The 15,103-nt window shown below is 43.1% G+C and overlaps 1 protein-coding gene across 5 annotated transcripts in view; it reads right to left on the bottom strand.

Annotated features, from left to right (window-relative positions):
• SASH1 (SAM and SH3 domain containing 1) overlaps positions 1-15,103 on the bottom strand; it is a 188,996-nt gene that overhangs the window by 36,257 nt on the left and 137,636 nt on the right. For 2 of the 5 annotated variants that reach the window (XM_081529918.1, XM_081529920.1), the window contains exons 1-2: positions 6,320-6,693; positions 1,170-1,302 (exon numbers count right to left, since the gene is read on the bottom strand). In XM_081529918.1, coding sequence (XP_081386044.1) covers positions 1,170-1,302; positions 6,320-6,331 — 145 coding nt within the window. In that variant the 5' untranslated portion in view covers positions 6,332-6,693. Of the gene's footprint in view, positions 1-1,169; positions 1,303-1,443; positions 2,250-6,319; positions 6,694-15,103 lie in introns of those variants that run through there. The other 3 variants (XM_081529916.1, XM_081529917.1, XM_081529919.1) reach the window with 2 other exon arrangements.

Raw genomic sequence — 15,103 nt, 5'->3', positions numbered from 1 at the left:
TGCCAAAGACACCCAGATGCAACCCTGGAATTAAATACAACTCATTTAAGAAACTGGCTATAAAGCAGATAGTGTCTCTTTCCCCTTTTCTTTTAATCTCCACTTTCGCATAGTAACCCCCGGCCTTCAATATTCCTCCAGAGGATTAAAACCAATAAATAATTACATCAAACAAAAAATTTCAAAACGCCAAAAACAGCAACAGGAAACCCTCATCTATGTAAATAAGAGGGAATTCAGTTCCCTCCAAGGTGCGATTTGATTTAGGTACAAAAAAAGGGCCTCTACAATGGTATTTTTTAAATCTACATGTTAAAATTTTGAACTTCCCCACAATGTCGGTGTGACATTTTAACAAGTCACGTGCTTTTAAAAAAGAATAAAAAATTCTTTCTAGCATTTCTTTCAATCACTAATTGTTTCCCAAACAGGAAATCTTACTCTTTTGTAACTTTTTGGGAGACTTTTACAAGGTGCTGCAAATGCACTTTACTAACAATAAGAAAGATGGACACGGTTGAGATTTAAACTGTCATAATTACACTTCAAAGGGTAACTATTCAATACAATAAATCCAAGTTCATGTCCCTTTTGACATTATGGCTTCGTCTGATGAGTGGCTTGGCCAGCAACCTGGCTCTTAAAGCACTTAGAAAGGGAGGTCCTTAAAGCCTCTTTGGAACTGAGACTCGAGATCGTTAACAGGAAGAAGAAATCATCCCTCAGAGATCTGAAAGGACTTTAAGTGCCTTGTTTGTTAGATGTTTGTTTGAGGTGGAGATATATTAAATTTGGACTAAATTCACTGGGTGAGAACCATAGTCCTTTGGGAGCTGAGGCTCACACTCAGAAGATGTTCTAAAATAAAAGTTTATATAAAATGGTATAAGGTCCAAATGAAAGCTGGACCACATCTTGAGAAGATTTCATTGCCATACACTAGCCACTCCCCATCTTTGTAATATTTAAATAACTAAGCCTCCGGAACGCTGGAGGCCAGGATCCTACATTCCAGAAGGTACTCAGTGCTGCCTTGCTCACATGCAATCCCAAATTTCCCCTCTGCCAGCCTCAGCCAGAACCCATTTTTCCACTTTCATATTTTCTACTGAGACACGGACCCCAGATGACTTGCTTTGGAATAAATAGGGCGGAGTTTGCTTTGTTACCTTCTGTGCTGGGCTTTTTCATTTCTTCCACCCTGATGAGTTTCTTTCTCACTCTGCGAGTAGAGTTTACCAGCTTGTGTAACCTCTTAAACTTCACCGACTCCTCGGTCTCATCCTCCGACTGTTCTCTTGACTGGCGAAGAAACAAAGGAAAAGTTAATCAGATAATTGTTGGGTGGAGCTCTGCCTCACTGCCACTCTTAACTCTGGCAGCTCTGCAGCTGAACTTGGGGCACAACAAAGCCGCCCAACAGGTTCACAGACAAACACGTACCATCATCTTAAGGTCTAATTTGGTGGAGAATTAGGTCCTAGGCACCCCCCACACACACCGATGGCCTGGCCCGGCCTGGGGTGCATTTGTCTCAATGAATTCCCGGTCGTCTTTGAGAGAGCTCCGGCAGGACGCTCCCCTAGGCAGGCCCTGTAATTCCAGTTACACTGCTGTGCTTTGAGCCAGCCTCTCCTCTGCCTGGCCCATCAGGGCTTGCTGTTTAACGTGGTCATCGACTACTTCTCCAAACCCAGATTTTGTTGACTTGCTCCAGTCCTCCCCCAAAATCAAAAACAGCAGGGCAGGAAAACGAAAGAGATGCAAAAAGCCATCCTCGGTCCCATTTGTGGGGACTGTCTGCCATCCCTCCTTCCGCCTCTCTCAGCTCCTTCCAAGAGTTCCCAAGGAGAGCCTGGGGAAAGAGCCCGCATTCCTCCACGAGGGACAAGGGAAAAAGCTGACCTTTTCAGCCATACAGTCCAGTCCATATTCCCCAGCATCCCATTTCAGTTCTGCAGTGATTCAAGAATGCTCAGCCCAGCTGTTTTCCCTCAAGTATCAAACATTACAGAAAGGGGGAAAAAAAAAAAGTCTCTGCAGCAATGACCCAAGCGAAAAACAATCCTTTCCTTGTGAACAAAATGAGGCTTTCGCTTCCAAGTCAGCTCCAACATTCAACAGGCAGCTTCCTCTGTTTTATCTGCTCAAAATGTGAAAAAGCAAAAGGAGGCTCCAAGAGAATGGACGTGCTGCCCAGGCCGGGTGCGCCGGCATCCTCAGGCGCGCAGAGCCGGGCGGAAGTGCGCAGCCTCAGAACAGCCCGGACCGCTCTGAGCCGCTCCAGCTCACCCCGCGCATCCTGCCAACAGCCTTCCCTCGGTTTCCTCCAACCTAACTCAGTGACAGAGCGGGGAGAGACATGCTTCCAAGCAAAACCAAATCACGTCTCCGAGCCCGAGTCTAATATGGAGACCTCCCCCGCTCCAAGAAATGCTCTCATGAATCCCAATTTTATAGAAACTAAATTGGGAAGCAAGAATGAGCCGAGAACAGTTCAAGAGGAAATGAGGTAGGGATTCTAGTAATTACTTAGGCAGAAAAATAGTGCCTGCTCTGAGTCCACAAATATTTCTGTAAGCACTCTGGCCCTCCATCAGGAATATACGACCCACTTCCTGGCCTCTGTCCTGGCCCTGGGGTTCCCAGCATTGGAGCCATTGTACTTTCTCCCTGCAAGACTATAAGCAAACCATTCACTCCTTAAAGAATAATTATTATAACCCATGAAACGGCAAGTCATCAGGACAGGGGTATTTCTCAGATTTTCCTTCTGTGAAGTATATCAGTATCTACAGCCAATTTCTCTAAAAAAAAAAAAAACGGTCCTAGGTAAAATGTTGCATACACATTTCAGAATTAAATTTAACTGCTGGTATGAAGAGTAGAAATTAGACCCCCAGATAATTGGGGAAGGAGGATACATACACTGCATGCTGGCCACCACGCGTAATGCATTTGGTCTAAAACTTAAAAGGTAACACATAATAAAATAATAAATACAGCTTCTACTACATAATTGTCTGATTAGAACTTTACTTTTTCTTGCATGACTTGCTGGTGTGTGATAGGACAGTCAGAGTGGTCAACCAGAGGAATGAGAACTTGGTTAACCCCTCATTCTGGGTAATCAGCACCTGAACAAAACCACAGTGCATGGAATTACACATAAACACTGAAAAACATTCTGCCTCCTTGATGTCTCTCAAAAACCAAGTGTTTCTAATAGAAAAAGAGTCAACATTCGACCACAGAAAGTTTCTGTACCTACAAATCTAGACTGTCTATAACCCTCACATTAAAAATTCTAAAGTCACATGGAAATGAAATAAGCATGCGTGTGTGTGCATGCTAAGTTGCTTCAGTCATGTCCGACTCTTTGCGACCCTGTGGACTGTAGTCCACCAGGCTCCTCTGTCCAAGGGATATGGACTGTAGCCTGCCAGGCTCCTCTGTCCAAGGGATTCTCCAGGCCATAATACTAGTGGGGGTTGCCATGCCCTCCTCCAGGGGATCTTCCCAACCCAGGGATCGAACCAAGGTCTCTTACATCTCCCGCATTGGCAGGCCAGGTTCTTTACCACTAGCACCACCTGGGAAGCCCTGAAATAAGCACAGGTTGTTCATAAGCAAGATTCAGGAAGTTACATCATAGAATGAATATCACTCATACCTAGCTTGGGGTTGCTGGTGGCAGTGTGCATGGATGTGCGTAGGGGTGGGAAGGGGAGTAAAAAGAGAAAGGGGATCTGGAAAGGGATAATACGAAAATCTAGAGTCATAGAGACACAAATCACTTGTAGGAAACACACTATCGGAAGGAACTTTTCAGGAAGAAATCAAAATAGTTAAACCAGGACAACAGATTTAAAGGCAATGACACCTCCCCATCCCCACCAGCCCTACTTTCCTCTTCTCGAATTCACTGGGGTGAAAAAGAACATATTCCAGGTACTTATTTCATTAGTTTCACATGTTCCATCTACTTTTTGAGAAAGAACTCGTCAGAATTTTGAATTATTATTTTTATTTTTCTTGAAAAAAATTAAAAGTTTGGAGGCATTTGCCACTGACAAATCACAAATCATGGCACCCAATAACTTTCTTTGCAGTAGCATGTTTGGGGATACTAGACGAGATAGATGATGCAGCACTCTTTATATGAAGAGACATGTAGGATAAAATCAGTCATTCAAGAAATATATGTATATCTTATTATTATCGTTTTAAAAATATAAAATCTCCTCTTAGTGAGCCCAGAAGTCACTGGAGGTAAACAGTATATCCCAAGGATGCTTTTTATTGAGAGAGGTGTTGACTTCTCACTTCCTCCTGAGTCCAGAGGAAGAAGAGTTGTGAAATATTTGCCTTAAAAAAATCCTCTCCAGCTGTTTCAACATAAAGACTCTGTAAATGGCATGCATTTTTCTTTTAAACTAGGCAGTAAAGCTTAAATTCCTCATTTCATGTTTCTCCTTTTAAATACACATGTGCCACTTCCCAAATGTTGGAAAAAAGAGACTTGTCTTTTTATTCAGAAAATACACCCCCAGAAATGTACGTGTGAGATGGGGGTGTGAGAATCTCTTTTAAGTTTTTTAAAATTAAGAAACAGATATGTGTATATAAAGGAAATCCTCATACTTAGAGAAACTTTGTAGAAGATGAAGGAAATCTGCATTGAATATAAAATGAATGACTGATTCCAAGAAATAGACTCAGAGCTATTATAAAACCAGGTTTTAAATAAACTCAAGAGAAAAAAATAACAGTATATGTTTATACACATTCAAACACAAGATGGTATCGCCTACCCTCCCTGTCTTGCCCAGGTCGGAGTACTAAAATAAACTTTAATTTGACCAGATTCTAAATTAGAAGGTGGAAACTCAGTCATCTGTAGACAACCCTTCACCTCTAAACCTTTAGTAGAAAAGGCAATAGGTTTATCCCACCAAAGCATGTGGAAAAGTGGATTTGCAATATTGTAAATAGACACATTTGATTTCCAGCCTCCCTCTTGCAGATTTTTCCACCAGAAAGCCCATATGGCTCAACTTTTAATTACTTTGGCTAATGCTATATGTAGTAATTCTGTGGTGAATGCTTAAGTGTTTCATTTCTGGTTTCCATGGCAACATTACATCAGATTGCAGACAGCTGGCTCCACAGTTTTAAACCATAACAAATTGACCAAGCCAAGGCACAAAACTATAGCTGCTTTAAAGAGAGAGTACACCATTCTCCCGCCAGGGTGCTGAATGAGGAGACTATGGGGCCCGTTTGGCTTGCAACGGAGGGTGGAGCCTCCCTCTTTCTCAGCTTCTTTTGGAATATGTGCGTCCTTGAGACATCTGCAATGTTCTAATGGGAAAGACACGGAGCCAGCACGGAGAACTTTTTGTAAGACAGCTACATTAAGGATAATCAGAAAAAAAAGGAACGCAATTAATAGCATCTGTAGATACAAAAATGCTTGTGCTGGAGCAAACTGAAAGCATGGCCTTACTGATCAAACTGAAGCCTGTCATTGCAGGTCGTAACAGATGCTTCACTTGCCCCTGACCTTGTAACAAATAGTTCTTGCAAACGGTGATGCACTACAACAAATGCTTTCCAAAAGCTGCGTGGCAGAGTCCTGCAGGCAAAGCAGTAATGTCTTGTAATAAAGACTAATCTGAACTTGCAAGGAGCAACTAGAACCCTTTTGGGGACCGCTGGAGACCTTGCTGAGCACAGGATTACAACTGCGCCTTCTGCAGAAACACACTCAGCTTGCTTCCCCAGCTCCAAACATGTCCCGACTAAGTCAACGTATCTCCCCTGGAGCAACGCAGGGAACACTACATTTATGCACTTCTGAAAAGTATTCTGAAACTGGCAAGGTATTGCCTGTGAAATTCACACGATGTCAATGGTACTAAACCTTCATGTTGGGAAAAGGAAACCGATCTTCTTCAGGAAAAAAGCCGTGTGCAGTGCTGCCGGAAGCCAAGTCTTCCGCGTGAAAAGCCTCCGCGAGTGGCAACTAAGCTCCCAACCCATGTACACCCAACCCCTCGTATCCCGGTTTATTCTCAATAATAATCACTCCTCTCCTCCCAAAAGCTATGCCTTAGGCTTGAATGAGCAAGCTAGGAAAGAATGCTCTATGTTACAAGGTAGGGAAGTAAGTAAGGGACTAGAAGGAAGAATCGAGAGGAACTTGAACAGGAAAGGGGGAAGCATCATAGTCAGGAATGATGAAAAAAGCTTTTCCTTGAAGTGACAGGAGCACAGTGCCCCCACCTCCCGCATGAAATGAGTCCAGCGAACTTACCGGCTTCGGCATTGAGGAGGCCTCGGGGGTGATGCTGAGCGTGTCCGGGACCCCCACCCCCTCCCCACTCGGAGCGCGTCTTCACTCCCGCTCGACCCCTCTGTAATCGCAAAGTGATGGTGAGGCTCTCCCGGACCATGCTCCCTGGCAGTTACATGATCGGGCAGGCTCCGCCGGGACAGCTTACGATCCGAAGAAGAAAGTGAAGACACTGGTTTCAATTAGCCGCTTGCTGCCTGCTGACTGATCTCCCAGTTCCTCGCTCACTGCATAACTCGTAAGAAAGGCATAAGTCATCAGCTCTAAGCAAATCTCCTATTCACCACAAGGAAAAAAGGGAGTGTTGTACGTGGCAAACAATCCCTGTTTTCACTGACGAAGGCTCCCTGACCTCCCGCTGGCCTCCAGTTCCTTAATTACTGTCTATGGAATTCCAGAGAAAGAAAAAAAAGAAAGCGAGAATCTGAGCAAGTCCGGGACAAGGACTCACCCTCACAAGTGACTGAACTGAAAAAAGATCTCTTTTGCAGATAAGTCTTCTCAACACCCCCTGAAGGGAGTCGTCGCGATTGAAAATAGACACCTTCCGAGGGCTATTTTTGAAACTCTCGAATTAAAACTTATGATTGTGGTTTTCTCCTAAAGTTGTCACTTTCTGTCTCTCACCCTGCTTTTTATTCTTTCCGTTTCAGCCACTAGAGTAAATGTAGGACGTTTCTCCTTCACTGATGCTTCTAAAACTGTCTTACCAAACTGTTTCAGTGATCAGTTGTTTCGGAGCAGCTGAGTTCTCTTGGATTCTAAAATTTGAGCATGGGGACTCTGTCACAAGATGGTCATTTAATTTTCTCAGAGCTGTCTAGCGAGCAACATCACACGCTGCTACTTAAACAAAACATCATTTTAAAAGGCAAGACTGAAAACCCCTACGAAGAATCCAAGACATGGGTTGCAGGCCACGTCTGTATTTTCACGGCTAAGTTCACAGTTGCGTAAGTCATGTATTCCCGCTGCAGTCTGAACTGCTCACTCCTAGGTGCCTCTCCCACTGTGCAGATCTTTATTTACACTGTGAAGGGCCCCTCCGCCCTCCACTCTTTTTGGGTCATCACATAGCAGAGATCCCAGGGGGTACCACTGACCACCAGAGCTCCTTTTCCTGGGCACCTTTCCTGTTCTTCTTCCTTGAGTGCTCTGGGCATCTCTCACTCTGCATGAGGACTTCCCAGGTGGCGCTAGTGGTAAAGAACCTGCCAGCCAATGCAGGAGACGTAAGAGACTCGGGTTCGATCCCTGGGTCGGGAAGATCCCCTGGAGGAGGGTATGGTAACCCACTCCAGTATTCCTGCCTGGAGAATGCCATGGACAGAGGAGCCTGGCGGGCTACAGTCCATAGGGTCACAAAGAGTCGGACATGACTGAAGCAAATTAGCACGCACACGTGTACTCTTCATGAAACTCCCTTTCCCCCAACTTTTCTGCCCCCCAAAGTGTCTCCTCCCATCATTTATGGAACTTTCTTCCCTAGGCTGCCTCTTCCTCATTTCACAAAGTCGTTTCCCTGACACCCTCTCTGGTTTCACATACGCCCCCTTCCCACTGCCATCTGAGAAGACCCACGTGCATCACAAATGGCAACAGGCGCTTTCCCAATGTCAGCCTTCAAACACCTAGATTTATCAAACGCTTGCAATTCCCAAGCTCTGGGCTAAGGATCTGCACGCATGACCTGGTCTCCCAGATGGTAAATGGCAGAGGACGATTGGGATGCTTCATGGCTTTGCTCCTGCACCACCCTAACTCTACCCGGGCTTTCTTCACCCAAGACTGACAACCACACCGCATGCATCATTGTGCTTAGAATTCCTTAAGGCTATCAGATCTCTCACTTGAATTTCTTTGTTACTTTATGAAAACTAAGAAAATGTGTACACCCCAAAGGTGGTGGGGAAATACTCCACAACGTTGAAGCTAGAACAGCCTGGGATTAATTTCCAAATCCTCCAGCAAATCCCTCTACTTCTGTGGGGCTTGGTGTACCTCCCCGTACATTTGGTCTAATAACATTTGTTATTAAAGTGTTGTCGTTTTTACAAATGGTGTATGTAACTGCGTACAATTGACCACTGGAGCTCAGTAATAAGTGCTTATTACATCTGCATTCTCTCTATTGCTGATTGGAATTCAACAAGATCTATTTTAATTCTTACAAACTGCTGTTTTAGGTGCCCATGTAGATAGCAAAGGCAAGGAAAACATATGAAAGCAAGTGATGATGGCCAACGTTTGAGGCTGAGTCTGAACAAGTTGCTGAGATGCACAGATGATTCTGAGTGGCACTTTGAGCCAGAACACAGGAGTCCCACAGACAGAGGTTGAGGTCCCCTTTAAGCCACTTGTGAACTCTCATTTATAAGATAGGCAGTGGCAACTCTTCTAGGGTTCTTAAGAAGATGAAGGGAGACCTTGACTGGGAGGGAAGCCTGTTAGGTTGCAAAGCCTCTACAGTGTAAGATCACGGGAGCCAGGTGTTGATGAGCCAGGTTCTGGGAGGTGGGTGAAAGATAGGACCCATCTCCTACTTGTCCTCCCAGTGGCCTCCTACACCCTTTTTAACGGCGACAGGAGGAGTCAGATATTTATGGAGACACTTCATGTGGAAAGCCACGTATGCAGGGTGCCCATGGTGGGCCTTTGGCAAATAATCCATGCACAATTTAAAGAAGTTGAGACTCTCCAGCCCCGTAGCTCCCAGCCCTTGCTCTGTATTGGTGGAAATCTCAGGATATTTGAAAAATGAGGCAGAGTCAGGCCACCCTTGGGAAGTTTCTTGGTGGAGGCAAGATGGAAACAGGGCGGATCCACTTCACGAAGGAAGAGCATTGCTGGTCTTGCTCACTGGGTAGTGGACTTGAACTTACCCAGCACACAAGAGGTGTGCAAATTTGCAGAGGACAGATTTGAGCATCTGACTCCCAGTCTAAGGGAATGCTCTTTAGGTCCCCAGAGCAAAGTTCAAAGGCCATATTGTGAAATGGAGGACTGCATGGTCAGAGCGCTCACCTCCAGCTTCTATATATGCTGTGCTCAGCTGTGTGGATACTATGTGGGAACAGCCACTCACAGCACCTGATTCTCATCCTCTGACTTCCTCACAGCACCTCAGACACCCCATCTCTCATGTGCCTGCACACCTCTGCACTTGCGGGTTCCTTTTTTGGGGTTCTCTGCCTGCCCCATCTACTTCCCTAGCTCCTACTCTTCCTTCAAGATTCAGTTCATGTGCTACCTCCCCTCTGGAAAGCCTTCCTCGCCTTCTTCCTCATCTTCCTTATGCTGGGTGGTTGCACCGCAGCCCAACAGAGTATCTTGGGACTGAGCTCAGCGTGTTATCACACAATTATTAGCCCTTCACTAAAGTTCAAGAAGACAAAGAGCACTGTCATTTCCATTTCTCTGTCTGTATTTCAGTAACATCTATTGTTTATCCCTACTAACACATGATCTATTTTTTCATTAGAAATTTTGGAAAATATAGATACAGGAAAAAAGGAAATGCTTATATTTTCCTAATCAGAAACATCAGTAACATTTTGGCTTCTTTCTTCGTGTGTGTGCACACACACACACACAATACACCTCTGTTACTTTTTTTTAAATAAATAAAAAGGATGACCTTGTGATCTTTAGCTGCTCCAGCCCCTACAGTCACAGTCACTATCAAGGTCCCCAAAGCCTCCCTCACATGAACACAGGTGTAAACAGAAACAAAGTGCCCACTTATAATTGTGACCCTCTTTGAAAGGCATTGTTGCTCTCAAGGTTTCCTTTGGAGAAACCCTGGGGTTCTCAACGCACACTGCTCAAACTGTTTTATAACCTGTTTTTAAAAATTAATATGTTTTGAACATCTGCCGACATCAACAAATATTTAGCAAATAAAATATAACAATGCATTCATGATTCAATGGTATTCAGTCATAGACATCTACTATAATTGACTTAAATAATGCCCTCAATCATTGAAATATTTGCATGTTTCTAATTTTTCAGCATTATAAAAAATACTCTGATGAACACTGTGTCATAAAATTTCTAATGTGTCTCGTACATCCTTTTTTTAGAATAAGTGATTAGATTGTTGAATTGATGGGTAAAGAATGAGCATATCGCTAAGTCTTTTGATATATATTAATTTGCTCATAAGAAACATTTTATTATTTTGAATTCTCACAAGTAGTATAAAAAGAATACCTATTTCTGCACACAACTGCCAACAGTCAACATTATGATAGTCTTTTCCATTTACAAATAAACAGATATTCCCTGACTGAAATCAATGGATGGATGTACTGATTCAAAGCATTAGCAAGGGAAAAGAATCAAAAGTACATGAGTAAGCTCACTTGACATGGACTTATAAAGGTGATAATCTAGAAGTCTGGGGGTAGGAAGGCCCCAAGAGAAATTCAGACATATTATAACTATAAGTCAACTGTGATAAATGGGCAAGAGGAACCAAGAGATACCGGGGTTCAGAAATGGGTGAACTCACCTCTGGTTGGGGAAACTGAGACATGCTTCAGTGAGGGGACAGGCACTCGCCGTGGCTTTGGGGGCATTTCCAAGTTTCTGTATGAGCCTAAAAGTCCCCTGAGTACATGGCTCCCACTGACCTCACATGCCTGCCTATCTGGACAGTCAAAGAAGAGCTCAGCTGATGCTGCTCCCTTTATAAACAGCATGTGACACCGATCAACAACAGCTTCACGGCTCTCCTCTTCTCCAAGCTTGATTTCATAATCCCTCCAACATGCCTGATCTCCCTCCACTGGTCCAAGGAGTGATGCATTTGAGGTCACTCCCTACCTTAGGGGCAGTATATTGGCTCTGGCTGGGACTTTCATATCAGCATTACCAGTCATCATCGTCCGGCCATGGTGGAGGCCTTAAGGTCACAGCCATCCAGTTAATGTGCTATTCTTTATATTTACAGAAAAATTCGTTTCACTCTTTGAAGAAGTTAGAATTACTTTCAAAAGTGTTTATGAGTTGTCAGAGTAACTATATAAAATATGAAACACATTGTGGGTTTGTTTTTTTCCCCCCTTATTTCACAAAGGAGTAAGGGAAGGACTCATCTGTTTAGCAAGAAATATTTTGCTCATTAGCTGGTGACATCATTGTCCTCTGAAATGAAGAGATTTTAGTCAGCATATGGAAAAAAGGATGAAATTCCATTCTTCTCCCAGAGGTGCAGGGTCACACTGAAATAATCTCTCTGGCAGTTTCAAAATTAACTAGTTGTCGCCAGATTTGAAGGCGAGGGAGAAGGAGGCAGAGGAAGAGAAGATAATTACATGATACTCATATTTGTAAAAAGTATGTGAGAATTTGAGGTAATGTTGCCATCCCCTAGAGGCAAGGCTTGTCAGCACTTAATTCATTGAAAGAAACTATTGAAAAATGAACTATAAAGCCAAAGGAACAACAAAGTGATACTACGTTCCCTAATAAACTCTCTTCTTTTGCTTTAAACTCACAAACTCTGAATTGCTTTTAATCACCCCCAATCATGTTGCTACTTTCCCTGTAAGGAGGGAGAAAATATAAGACCTCTGGACTCTTACAGTCAAGTCTAGGGAGATTTCAGTAACTCGTGAAAGGAGTTGGGGGAAGAGGGATGTTAAGTGAAGGAAAAGGAACCGACTTCCCCTTCATTCTGTAAGTCTTTGGAAGACTTGACTGCTTGAGATAATGTCACCCTGCCCACAGGGCAGAGACCCCTGCTGGTTGTACAAGATAGGGAAGTTGAGACGAAAAAGTTATGAGAAAGTAGGCAATAGTTCTATAGGTTTCTCTGTAAAGAGTAGGGGAGTGTTACCCAAAACATATCCATGGTGTCAGGCACACTGAAGACTAAAGCCAAACACCAAACCCACTCATTCCCAAGTGCCTTCGATTCTCACACAGCCCGTGCCATGGAAAAAGGATGATTCAGAGCAAGACTGCCAACTAGGGCAATTACATAGGCGTTTGAGGCTCTAGTTTCTGGAGCTGATGGAAGTTTTCATCTCAGAAGCGGTAAGTCTCCCAAGGGATTGGGTGGTGTTTGCAAAGTCACATTGCTTTTATGGCATCTTAGACAGACTGATTCATGGATCAGGCATGATGACTTCTTGGACAGGGCTGCTAAACAACCTTGACTAGGCACATGACGATGTAAAAATAGGGAGAACTGATGGAGCCTGCATGGCAACGGAGGGAAGGTGCAGACACCAAGTTCTTTCCTCTGACCCACACTTAGGCCACCAGTCAGCATGGGCATCTGTTGAAGATGGAGGCAGGTGGGCCAACGGTGCCTCCCAGAGTCATGATCTATGACCTTAACATACTCCTTCTTACGTTTGTTGAATAAACAATAAGCAAATTTACTTCCAAACAGAAGAAATCTTGGCTGAATCCTTAGAAAATGAATCAGTTAGAGCTAGAAAGGTTGTTTGTGGTCATCTAACTGGCAAAACAATCAGGTCATGATGACTGCTGAAAGCTAAATCACAGAATATCCTTCCCACAACAAGTAACAAAATGAGCAACAGCGCCCTAAAAAAACACAATTACTAAAACCTGGCAAAAATACTACACCAAGAGCATCCAAAGATATATAACCTAATATATTAAACTTCAGAACTCCATGATCAAGCTAAGAAACAAATTTCTGAAGACGCAGAAAAGGAAGTAAAGCGAGTGGTCTTCTCTGTCTTCTGATCTAAGAGCAGCAGAAACGGCTTCAGGAGAAGAATGAGTGAAAAGATGCAAAGTCAAGTGTAAAGCTTGGGTAGTTCTGGTCTTGATTGGAATGAAGCCTCTAGAAATTCACCAGGGATGGGAGGAATGAATTAAAAGCAGGCTGGCTCTGGCACACCCATTCCCCCAACCTTAAGCAAGCAACATGAACAGTGATGCATCACGTTTAGCAAACTCTTAGTAGAGGGAAGTCTGAGCCCAGGTATCCCAGTGAAGACCACATTCCACCTCAGTTTGGTTTCCCCCACTCCGCGGGCTCTTACATTAGGCTGTAGCAACAACAGGGGCTTCCCAGGTGGCACTAGTGGTAAAGAACCCGCCTGCCAATGAGAAGATACAGGAGATGAGCATTCGATCCCTGGGTCAGGAAGATTCCCTGGAGAAGGAAATGTCAATCCACTCCAATCTTCTTGCCTGGAGAATCCCAGGGACAGAGAAGCCTGGTGGGCTACAGCCCGTAGTGTCGCAAAGAGTCAAACATGACTGAATGATTTAGCATGCAACAAACATGAATGGATCACAAAATAAATAAAGGAAAACACTGCATCGTCTGACAGCATGGCAAATGGGTCAAAAAGTGATCCTCATTATATCAGAACAAATAGAAAATGTGACCTGAACTACCCAAGCATGATCAAAATGAAAAGAAATGCATGAAACTACTCAAACTGTAACAAGAAGGGGAAAAAGACAGAAGAGGCATGGACCAACACAGTGATTTTATCTTTGATCCCCATCTCTCTATCAGAAGAAAACAAAACTCAAGGAACAGGAAGAAATCCTCAACAGTTGCTTCTCTATATAAATAGTTTAAGAAGAATATGAGTTCAATTAAATGAGGCCTCAAAGACTTGAAAGACATAATGATATGAATTTTAAAACTGCAATCATACATGGAAGCAACCTAAATGTCCACCGACAGAGGAACAAATAAACATGTGGCATGTATGTATATACGTATGTATGTACGTACGTGCACACACACACACACACACACACACACACACACACAATGGAATACTATGCAGCCATAAAAAAGAATGAAATAACGCCATTTGCTGCAACACGGATGGATGTAGAGATTATCATATGGAGGGAAGTAAGTCAGAAGAAAGACAAATATCATATCATATCACTTATATGTAGAATCTAAAAAAAATACAAATGAACTTATTTATAAAACAGAAATAGACTCATAAACATAGAAAACAAACTTATTGTTACCAAAGGGGGAAGAGGTGAGGAAATAAATTAAAAATTTGAGATTGACATATAAATACTACTATGGATAAAACAGATAAACCACAAGGACCTACTGTATAGCACAGGTAACTATATTCAAGATCTTATAATAACCTGTAATGGAAAAGAGTCTGAAGAAGAATACCTAAGTGTGGGTGTGTGAAACTCAATCACCTTGTTTTACACCTAAAACTAACATGGTGTTGTAAATTAACTATACTTCAATTTTAAAAAATTGCAGTCATAAGGACCAAACAACCTATCACAGGACGAATTTGTAAATATTAATTAGAATGAGCAAAGAATATAATCAATACCATGGAAGTAAAAATATTGATAGTGAGAAAAATCTATATTATTTTAAAGGTGTCTCAGTGGTAAAGAGACAATGCCAATGCAGGAGATGAGGGTTTGATCCATGGGTTGGGAAGGTCCCCTGGAGAAGGAAATAGCAACGGTTTCCAATATTCTTGCCTGGGAAATCCCATGGAAAGACAAGCCTGGCAGGCTACAACCTGCAAGGTTGCAAAAGAGTTGGACAGACTTAGCAACTAAATAATCAAATCAAATTATTTAAATCCATTTTCTGATATGACCCAAGTGTGAAGATTTACCCACCTATTCACATAAGCCTAGGGTTTCCCTGGTAGCTCAACTGGTAAAACATGTTCTGCAATGCAGGAGACCCTGGTTTGATTCCTGGGTTGGGAAGATCTGCTGGAGAAGGGATAGGCT

This window comes from Giraffa tippelskirchi, chromosome 9 (genome assembly GCF_054371585.1).
Source record: "Giraffa tippelskirchi isolate mGirTip1 chromosome 9, T2T-mGirTip1v1.2.pri, whole genome shotgun sequence".
Classification (NCBI taxonomy): domain Eukaryota; kingdom Metazoa; phylum Chordata; class Mammalia; order Artiodactyla; family Giraffidae; genus Giraffa; species Giraffa tippelskirchi.
Note: the sequence above shows the minus strand (reverse complement) of the source record. Positions and strands in the feature narration are given on the sequence as shown.